Source organism: Microplitis demolitor, chromosome 3 (genome assembly GCF_026212275.2).
Source record: "Microplitis demolitor isolate Queensland-Clemson2020A chromosome 3, iyMicDemo2.1a, whole genome shotgun sequence".
NCBI classification, from domain to species: Eukaryota; Metazoa; Arthropoda; class Insecta; order Hymenoptera; family Braconidae; genus Microplitis; species Microplitis demolitor.
This window is the reverse complement of record NC_068547.1, coordinates 7,174,508-7,186,101: the sequence shown is the minus strand read 5'-3', so window position 1 is coordinate 7,186,101 and position 11,594 is coordinate 7,174,508. Positions and strand designations below refer to the sequence as shown.

The window sequence follows — 11,594 nt, the reverse complement described above, 5'->3', positions numbered from 1 at the left end:
CATTTGAAAGTGTAAACTATCGTCCGACATGTTTTTTAAGCCACGCCTCCGTGTCAGTTCCCAATTTCGAAATATAAAATTATCATATGGTTATTTATATTTAAAATAATAACATATAAAATACTTTGTTTATTTTTAATAATTTTTTATTTAAACTGTTTAGTAAAAAATAGTTTTAAACGTTTGTTAAAAGATTTTAACAAATCTCAAAATATTTTCTTAATAATTGAAGTACTGAATTTAATTAATAATTTACTTTTTGTGAAATATCGATTATTTCATCGCAACTTTAAAGTTGTAAAATCGTTTTAATAAAAACCGGGACCGATACAACACCATTCAAAACATCTCTACTCAAATGGTACGCAGCCATCTTTATTCGTCGACATGTAAATTCAACAACAACTTTATTTATCAGTATATACTTATAGCGACATCTATGTTGATAAAAATATGAATTCACCTCATGCTTATTCAGAATCACCTGAATTCACAATCATCTTCATTCCATTATTTTGTATGGACGAAATAAAAAATGAACGAAATATGAAAATAAAATAAAATCAATAGCGATAACTTTAAAATTAAAGAATTAAATATACTTATTAAATGAAATACTATTGTAAATTACATTAAATAAAATTGAATAAATAAAATATAATTGATTCAACCGAAATAAAATTTTTTTAATTAATTTATTACGATAAATATTATTTTATAGGATGTGAGTTTAATGATAATATATATTTCAATGATCATTTTTTATGGTTTGAGTTATATCTGTAAAAATCATAATAACCGAGAAGATTGTTGATCTGTTATTTGATTACTTATTGAACGTTTATCATTAACAAGCTATAAGTTATGAGAGTAAAAAAAAAATTTTGGAGAGTAATTTTTGATTGTTAAAAGTGCATATTAATATATATTACTAAATAATTTTAAAAGTTAAGTTATAGTTTTTTCTAAAAATGTAGTTACTCGAGTAGAGAGTATTTATTTAAGTCATTAAAAATTACTAAAGATAATTATCGATTAATCATTTTGTTAATTACTATACGTTTAGTGTTACTATAGGATATAAGTTAAAAAAATATGTTTTAATAGTAATTTTTTATCGTTTAATCTGCATATTAATCTATGTTACTAATATATATATATATATATATATATATATATATATATATATATATATATATATATATATGTTAGGATCAATTAATTGATTTAACAATAATCTCCAGCGTATTTTCTAAAGTTAAGGTACAATTTATTATAAAAGTAAAGTTACTCAAATACATATTTGTTCATGTACTGGTGTAGTTTTGATACTTGCTAGAGACTAGAGTTAATCAATCAATTAATCGTATTTTTACTCATTTGAATTGGTAAACTATTTTATATTCTGTGCAGATTATTTGTTTTGAAAAATTTTGTACTACTGCCATCATATTAAGAATAAAATAAATTTATAATCATCGCTTATAGTTATTTATTATCTATTCGATCATATTAAAATAATATTTATCGTAATAAATTAATTAAAAAAATTTTATTTCGGTTGAATCAATTATATTTTATTTATTCAATTTTATTTAATGTAATTTACAATAGTATTTTATTTAATAAGTATATTTAATTCTTTAATTTTAAAGTTATCGCTATTGATTTTATTTTATTTTCATATTTCGTTCATTTTTTATTTCGTCCATACAAAATAATGGAATAAAGATGATTGTGAATTCAGGTGATTCTGAATAAGCATGAGGTGAATTCATATTTTTATCAACATAGATGTCGCTATAAGTATATACTGATAAATAAAGTTGTTGTTGAATTTACATGTCGACGAATAAAGATGGCTGCGTACCATTTGAGTAGAGATGTTTTGAATGGTGTTGTATCGGTCCCTAAAAACCCACTATTTTTTTGTTTTTCAAATAGCATTTAATTTTGATCCATAAAATTATAAATTGCCTATCTAACTTTTATCATTTCGCTTAAGTTGTTTATCATTTGTTCAGCTGTATTGGTCAAATAATTTTTATAAAGTTTGAGTTACGAACTTTGAAAAACAAATGTTTTTTTACATTAATTTTACCAAAAATCGTTTTAAAAAAAAAGAATCATTTTTTTTTTCAATTAATCGAAAGACCTACAATCGGTTTAAAAAAATCGACAATCAAAAAACGAAAACATCGATTGTTCGATTAATCGATTTCGATTGCGCATCACTAAATCGAATCCGAATGAACAATTTAAATTACAATACACTTTTTATGTCTATATATATATATATATAACTTTATGCTTCATTTACATAGTTTACGACAGTATAAACATCTCTCCTTTTGTCAACGAGAAATATTTTTTTTTATTTTCAAGAAAGTAAAAAATTGCTAAACGACGAAACTTATTTTCAATTAAGAAGAAGAGTTAATTGTCGATGATTTTTTGGTTTTCACCAATTGTCAACTTTATCAGTAATGGCTGGGATTAAAGGTTATATTTGGTTCATTTTTTCATATGTCAAGAGATAAAAAATTTGTGATCACTCATGTTTAATATCCCATGATGATTAACTGATAGATTTATAACATGTTAAAATAAAAATTTCAAAAAATTAAGAAACATTTAACCTCAAGAACGTATCATGAGTTCGATAAATTTCATCGAATCGATTAATGTTTATCTTTAATTATTTAATACTGTAAAAAATACATTTTTAATAGACTTGTATAAAAATTTTCGAAAAAAATTATAAACACTTCGTTTTAACAAGTCACTCCTTATATATAGTTCTATGATGAAAAGTATGATTATTTTTTTATATTGTTTTTCTGTAAGCAATAAGACGCAATAATACACATTCTTAATCTACATAATTATTAAATAACATCATATAATCTTGATATTGTATTATTTTTTCTTTTTCATGTTCTACTTTTTGGATCTATTTGTCAATCAACAGCGTTAGTATTAAATTTTCAATACATTTTTTTTGTTTCTAAGTTTTATCAATAATATTAATTTAAATGTTTATTTAAATAATTCTAGACTGGTTACATTGGCATTCGCCGGTTCCATAGGAATGACATTTGTTATTCTTGCATGTGCACTACCATCTTATCAGTAAGTATAATTTTTATCTGATATATTACAGCGATATTAGATAACTATTTGATGTATGGAAATTTTGCAGTTTTACCATTTTTATAAACGTTATCGAAAAAACTACTCAATTGAATAATTTTTGATGTCGCTCAAAAATTTTTATTTTAAAAATCTCGAAAATATGAAAAAAAAAAAAAAAACGAATTTTTATTTAACTCAATTCATTTTCTTATTGCAATATATAAAATTATTTATTATTTTATTTTATTTATTAAAATAAGCAGTCCCAGAACAAGTGTTCCCTAAGGGCCGTAAAGTTACATTTATAGGTATATAGTGAGTGCATGACACTTATAGTAGGATAAGAGCACCAGTATACTTGTAAACTGCATGATCGATCGACTACAAAATCTAATCAATTCCAAATCTTGGTGAGCCCTTTCAATATTGCCACCAAGAACGTTTAAATCGGTTGATTCATTCCGAAGATATCGCCGGAAAAAAAAAGTTTACATACACACACATATCAAACTCGAAAATACTCTTGAACATGACTGTTTTTTTATGAGCTTTTGAAGGTCAAATAAATTTCGTTTTATGTTGAAGTTTGAAAATTCAAGAATCAAAAATAATTAATGAACAATCTTTCTTTAAATTTTTATTCATGATTATGTTCAATAAAATATATGTATTCAGGTAGAAAGCAATGTAAGCGATCAAGATAACGATTTAAATGAGTTAAGACCTCAGATCACAGCCCTAGTCTATAAAATATCTGAGAAAATAGTTAAAAACGGTCTTTCTTTTGTTGATAATATTATAATTTTTTTGTTGATAATATTATTTAAACTAAAGAACGAGTTGCATTACATTATGAGGTGGCCGAGAAAGACAAAAAAATGAAGAATAGGTATGGCTTTGAGCACAATTTAGTCCATTATTATATTGAGATTTATCTTCGATATCTTTTGAACTACTCAATCGATTTTGATGTCCAATCGGCGCGTTGTATTAAGTTCTAAAGCTGATTAAATTTTGAAAACGATTAGTTCAGTCGTTTCAAAGATATTCGCGAAAAAACAGTTCTTACCATTTCTATTTCCAACGATATCTATCGAACGAACTAATCGATTCAGGTGGTTATTGCGGCAATCGTCGCGCGTTATTGTTTTAGAGCTGATAAGACTTTGGAATCGATTCACCAAATTTATTATGAGAAATTTAAAAAAAAAAACAAAAACACTTTCTCAGTATTTGATCGCATGATCTAAAATACTCAGGAAAGTTGACGGCTAATATGCTCTTTTGATTGTCGCAAGAACCATCTAAATCGGTTTATTCATTGATAAGATATAAAATTTACACATGCATATGCGCACGCATACACACATTCGGACATCATTCTGAAAATAGTCAGAATAACTTCCTAGGACTTCAAAAAGTCGACATCTGATGAAATTTCGAATTTAGAAAATCGCGGTGAAAAATTATAACGGCGAATTTTTCGAAAATCGTCGATTTTCTTAGCGGATGGTTGAAGAATTGGTCGATTTTTCCGTGTCACCCTTATAATTATCTATTTAATAATAATAAACTGTCATAAATTAAATTTTTTTAGAGTATGGTGGCCACTTTTTGCGGTGTTATTTTACATACTAGCACCCATTCCAACTCTAATAGCACGTCGTTATACAGAAGATTCGGGTAGTAATAGTAATCCATGCTTGGAACTAGCTATTTTCATTACCATGGGCATCATTGTATCATCATTTGCATTGCCAATTGTTTTAGCACGTTCACCGGCTGGCCAAGCAACAGTTAGTATTTGTTATCATGTTTATTTATATAGTTAAGTAACCAAGTATTTATTTATATTTTAATTTCTGAAAATGTATTATAGATCGAATGGGGCGCCTGTGGGCTTACATTAGCTGGAAACGTTGTAGTTTACTTGACATTACTTGGTTTCTTTATGACATTTGATCAAGATGATGCTGATTACAGTATGTGGTGAACAAGTTTTATGTACAGTGTACTTTTTATTTACGTAAAAAAATAGGGTACTGAAAAAATGAAAAATTATAAAAATTTTTATATATAATCAAATAACAGTAATCAGCATTACTGGATTTTATAAGTATTCATTTCTTTTCTATGTATGAATGTAAAAGATAAAAAAAAATTTGCGAGAACATTGACTGATGGCTACGCTTTAATTACTACGTGATTACGGCAATTGATTTTTTTTAATACGCTTAAATTTTCAATTATCAAATTATCGTCTCATTAGAAAAAACAAAAAAAATATCTGCATTACTAACTTGTATCAAATAATATTAGTTCCATAGCAACAATATTAATAATTAACTCACTTAAATATTAACTTATAATTAAGTACATTTAGCTTAATTTTTACGTTAAAAAAAAAAACTTAATATAATAATACAAAAAATACACAAATGTCTTAAATAATTTTTTGCATTACTATATAAAATTTTATATATAAGTTTAATAAATATTAAATTATTAGTATATAACCAAGATTTTATTTTATTATACATTTTTAACACTCAATTTATCTATTATAATTTTTAAAATAATAAAATCTATATTGCTACCTATAATATCGGCAAGGGAGTGTATGATCGATCTGTTGGATCGACTGAGGGATCAAGATGATCTAAGTTCTGTATCCAAGTGAAAATGATTTTGACGGAATAATAAAGGTAACAATGCTTACAATTCAGATTTTACACATAAACATATGTACAAATACACGTGAATTACATAGAACTGTCATGTACATGCTGATAAGAAACGTCACTCGATGAGTGAACGTTTCGATATTTTTTAATTAAATTAAAAATTCGATAAAGATAAGAATTTAATCAATTAAATAGCATTATATTTCATCTAACTGTGATTATATTAATATATCAGTACCTCTAAGTAAGAAGTTTTTTTTAAAAATAATGACAGACTCTGCAAGTGAAGATAATTTTGATATTCTTGAAGGTAAATTAACACACTAATATTATTTATATTATTTATTATTTATAAAATGGATATGCTACAGGACGATCAAAACGATCTTCAAGTTGGAATGAATATGGAGAACTTGCTAATTATGGCCTTACACATCGAAGAGCATCAGAACAACCTTTTTGTTCAAAACATACTCGACATTTACCATCACGAACACTTGCATTTCTCAGTAATACCGGAAATTCGAAACTTCATTTAGTTCAACCTTATAAAACATTACGTTTAATAAAAGATGATCGATTGCAAATTGACAAACATGTTGAGAATATAGCTAGTCATATTGAACTTCAAGAAGAATTGATGCACGATGATCCTCTATCTGAAATGCGACGTATTGAGGCACTCAGAGATATGCCAGAATGTTTAACGGTAAAAAGATCTATAAAAGCTAAACTAAGTCAGTCGATTAATTTTAAATCTAGAAAAAAAGTTTTAAGTAGATGGAAAAAATTCAAGTATACTTTTAGTATTTTTTTTATAAAGGTAATAAAGTTATTTTTTATTTATTTTTTAAAGACAAATTGTATCATATTTTGTTTATTACTGATTAGGTGATGATTGGTTTTAAAGATTTTTTATCTAATTTTGAAATATGGTACAATTCAATAAAATCGATTGAGGGTCATTTTGGAAGTGGTGTTGCGACGTATTTTAAATTTTTGAGATGGTTATTTTTGCTTAATGTAATAAGCTGTTTTTTAAGGTGATTAAAATATTTATTATTATTTATAACATATATACGTTAGATTAGTGTAAAAAAAATCAATCAATTTTTTTTTATCTTCTATAAAAAATTTTCAGTTATACACATATTAAGAACTCTGTCCAAAAATCAATGCAATTAAATGATTTTTGGAGGTTGTTCTGATTGAAGCAAAGATTCAAATCACTTTGAGTTGTTTTTTTTAAATTTTCGAAAATTCGAAAAGCTTCAATTTTAAAATATTGAATTTTTATTTTACTCAATTTTTTTTTTTTTTTTTTTTTTTTTTTTTTTGTCACGAAAAATATTATAAGATGGAAAATAAATGATATTCTGAAAGTTACATCCCAAAATATGAATTTTTAGCATTACTGAAGAATTTCAAAATTTTCTGAGTACTTGAGAAGTTTTTGAACGACTTGTTAACATAAATATTGAGGCTTTAATTTAATGAAAAATTTTTAGCGATCAAAAAAATAGAATTTAATAAAATATTAATAACTCACTATTTTTCGGTTTTGTATTGTTTATTTTTTTTTTTGATAATAATGTGAGTTGATAGTAAATATATATCAAGCCTCAAAATGAATATTTAAAAGCTGGAGACATTCAAAGGATTACACTCAGAAAGTTTTGAAATTTTTGAGCGGTCTTTAAAAATTCATATTTTTAAATAAAATATCAAGAAGTCCATTTATTTTCCATCTAATTTTATTTATCGTGATAAGAAAAAAAATTTGAATTTAACGAAAATTTGTTTTTTTTTTTTTAGATATCCCTAAAAATTTTTAAAATTCTTAAGTGAAAAAAATATCTTAATACTTATACATAATGATTAATTGCCTTAATTTTTTTACAGCTTGTTGTTCATTATTATTCCTCAGTCATTGATAGAAGCTTTCTCAGCTCCTTTGGTATTTAATTTTGTTGATTTATTTATTGGACAAGTATAATTTTTTATTATTATTTAATTTCAAAAATTTAAAGTTGAACAAATACTCATAAATTATTTTTTAGGGTTTTATGAATAATACAATTTTGTATTATGGATTTTATTCTAATCATTCATTAGAAATATTATCTGGTTATAAATATAACATACCATCAGCTTATATTATTACAATGCTATGTTGTTATTTATTAATATTTATTCTTTTATCAATAAAGTAAGTATACGAATATTTAGATTTAATTTTTTAAACCAATAAGTAATTTAAATAATTTAATTTTTTTATCTATCAGAGTTTCAAAGTCTTACAGACAATGTTTTATCGAAACATCCGGTGGAATACATAATTTATATGCAAATAAAATATTTTGTGGTTGGGATTATAATATAACATCATACAAAGCCGCAAGCTTACGTTCTTCTTCAATTTATCGAGAGCTTAAAGAGCTTTTAGCGGAAACTAACGCTTGTAATGACTCCAGCTGTCTTGCTAGATTTTATAAATTTTTTATACAATTTATAGTTAATTGTTTAGTAATAATGGCAATCATAGGAACTGGTGTTTTAATATGGACATTATTAAATTCATATAAACCCGAAAAAACAAATCTTCTTTCTCTATTAATAATACCTCTGGTTATTACAATTGTTATGAGCATTTTCCCAGTTATAATTTCACAATTGGTATATACATATATATAAATATTTATTCGGGTGATCGTTAAAAATTAAATTTTCTCAGGTGTCCTATAAAAAGTTTCTTTTCAGTGAGAAAATACGTGGGGAATTTGGTTTTTTCGTTTTAAGTAAAAAAACAAGTGCCGAAGGATGATCTTAGTTCATTTTTCGATACGATCGCGGTTTTTTTTTTTTTCAAATATTTCATGAAATATGCAGATTAAAGGAAAAAATCATAGGAACAATTTTTTAGGAAATTAAATTCTTGACAAAAAAGATTATTTTCACTTTTTTTATAAAATGTATATTTATGAAGATATTTAAAAACAACTTTTTAGGTCTTATCAATTAGGCATTTTAAGGATAACGAATGTTAAAAATAATATTTTCTCATAAATATAGACAACTTCGTAACTCGTGACATATCAATTATTAATGCTTGTTACAGTTTCTATATACTTATAAAAATGTTATTTTCAAAATTTGTAATCCTTAAAACGCTCAATTCATCAGATCTAAAAAAAGTTTTTTTGAAATATCTTCATAAATACACATTTCATAAAAAAAAATGAAAATGACCTTATTTGTCAAGAATTTAATTTCCTAAAAAATTGTTCCTATGATTTTTTCCTTTAATCTGCATATTTCATGAAATATTTGAAAAAAAAACCGCGATCGTATCGAAAAATGAACTTAGATCATCCTTCGGCACGTGTTATTTTTACTTAAAACGAAAAAACCAAATTCCCCATGTATTTTTTCACTAAAAAGAAGCTTTTTATAGGGCGCCTGAAAAAAATTTAATTTTTAACGCCCACCCTAATATTTATAAATAATAAATAATTATCTATAATAAATTATAAAATTAAATTATTATTTTCCAGGTAAAAATAGAAAATTATAAAAGTAAACGAAATGCTTTATTTGTTACAATGATACGAATTTATTCAATGACTGTGATAGTAATTGGGACATTATTAGTATATTGGCTGTCAAATGGGATGATTAATTGTTGGCAGACAGAATTAGCACAAGAAATATATCGACTGATTATTTTCGATTTTATAATATTTATAATAGGAAGTTTTATTGTCGAAGCTCTTTATTATTATATTCATTCTATTGTTTGGAAAAATATTGGTGCTCCGAAATTTGATATTGCTATAAATACTCTTAATTTGATATATAATCAAATTTTATTATGGGTCGCACTATATTTTAGTCCATTATTATCAATTGTTAGTGTTATTAAAATATTTTTAACGTTTTATATAAAAAAATATGGATTAATAAGACACTGTGAGCCTCCAGTGACTTCTTGGCGAGCTGCCCAAACACAAACATTATTTCTCGTTTTAACTTTTCTTGGTATGACTGGATCTTTGACGATGTTAGGATATGTTATAACTAATGTAAAATGTAACGACTGTGGACCTTTTCAAAATTATAATTACACTTGGGAAGTCATGATTGAACATGTACTGGATCTTCAGCGTGACAGCAAGACATGGAAAATTATTACTAGCTTAGCTAAACCAGGACTGGGTGCAGCTATATTAATTGCTATGAGGTATATATATTTTAATTTGAACTATAATAATAGTTATGAGCAATCTTCGGTCCTGGTGACTGTTCGAGAAGAATTAGTCGATCAATGAATCAATGGTTAATCTCGTATACGAGATACACACACACACACACACACACACACACACACACACACACATTTTTAAACTCTAAGTTGAAAGAAAACTTTAACAAACCAACTCAAAATTTCGCTCTGGTATAAAAAATTCCTTTTGTGTCGAGCTTAAATATCTCTTAAACGGTTGAATTTATTAAAAAAATCTAAGAGACCTTTTTTGTAGAGCGGTAAATTTCCGAGAAATAATTGTCAAAAGCTTGAGTATATATCTGTTTGCTGAAGAGAAGAAAAACGTCAATTTTTTTAAACAAATCAAATTTTGACCTTCAATATCTCCCAAATAGTTGCATGTACGCAAAAAACATAAGAGACCTTTTTTGAAGAGCGATATATTTCCTACAAAACTATGTATTACGCATTGTTGTACACTTATTTTTAAGCGAGTAATAAAATTATGCTCATTGCACTAAAATGGGAATGTATCATATTTAGGCAGGGTTAAACGGCATTAGAATAAACTTTTTATTTTTTTAAAATTATTTTTGGATAACACATAAAATGTTTTATATCATGGCCAAATAAAAATATCTAATTTGGTAAATAACGGACACCCTAATCTGCATATGTAAATCCCTATGTAGATATTGATTAATACGCATTAAATTATCTGAAAAAATTTTTTTACAGTGTTACCGTTTATTGTTTTCGTTCTAAAGCAAAGGCTAGCGAACAAATGGTGGGAATCTTACGTGAAATGCTTGTTCTTCAATCACGAGATAAAGACTTTTTGCTCAATGAATTTTCCAAAGTAGCAGACGAAAGTAAACGTTTAATTCTTTAAATAATTTATTATACAAAATATGTCAGACGTTAAAATAAATTACTTTTTCTTGTTATTTAAACTAATAGAATTAAATTTATATTACAGATTGGTTGCAGCGTCGAACAGCTTTTAATGAAAGCCGTATCAGTCATATTGATACACCGAAAGAATGTCCGCGTACGTCTTTTAAACATCGTATTGTATCAATGATTAATAATGATGATAGTACTCGAAAAATCGAAAATTCAGTTGACCCAACACCTAGTTATTCGAAAAACTATATGACATTTGATTATTCTTAAAAATTTTATTAATTTATTTAGAATACAAGAATAAAAATAAAAATAAATAAATACAAAGAATTGTTCTTGTTCGTATTAATTTTTTTATTTTTGTAGTTGAGAAATTTAATTATTAGAATCAACTTTTTTTTTTTAGCCATAATTTTAATAATCATTCCATAAAAAACTTGTTTATGTTTCTATGGTTACATGCTTTCACTTTCATGCAATTGTCAAAGTAAAAGTATACTTAATCATTTTTATATTTGTTTAAAACACAATTATACAATTATTATTATTATTATTATTGTTATTATTATTAAGTATATATCTGTTTATTTATTTATTCAAGATAA

General features: G+C 25.2%; 2 protein-coding genes across 2 annotated transcripts; both read left to right on the top strand.

Annotated features, from left to right (window-relative positions):
- Positions 1-2,290: 2,290 nt before the first annotated feature.
- On the top strand, positions 2,291-5,312 carry LOC103572681 (leptin receptor gene-related protein). The gene is made up of 4 exons (XM_008551408.3): positions 2,291-2,972; positions 3,058-3,132; positions 4,733-4,931; positions 5,015-5,312. The coding sequence occupies exons 2-4, from the start codon at positions 3,092-3,094 to the stop codon at positions 5,126-5,128; spliced, it is 354 nt and encodes a 117-aa protein (XP_008549630.2). The 5' UTR covers positions 2,291-2,972; positions 3,058-3,091; the 3' UTR covers positions 5,129-5,312.
- Positions 5,313-5,771: 459 nt separating this feature from the next.
- LOC103572671 (transmembrane channel-like protein 5) lies at positions 5,772-11,305 on the top strand. Its single transcript, XM_008551379.2, has 9 exons — positions 5,772-6,129; positions 6,191-6,642; positions 6,711-6,862; positions 7,722-7,809; positions 7,880-8,028; positions 8,105-8,495; positions 9,374-10,059; positions 10,822-10,955; positions 11,063-11,305. Exons 1-9 carry the CDS (start codon positions 6,087-6,089, stop codon positions 11,257-11,259), a joined length of 2,292 nt encoding a protein of 763 aa, XP_008549601.1. The 5' UTR covers positions 5,772-6,086; the 3' UTR covers positions 11,260-11,305.
- Positions 11,306-11,594: the final 289 nt, after the last annotated feature.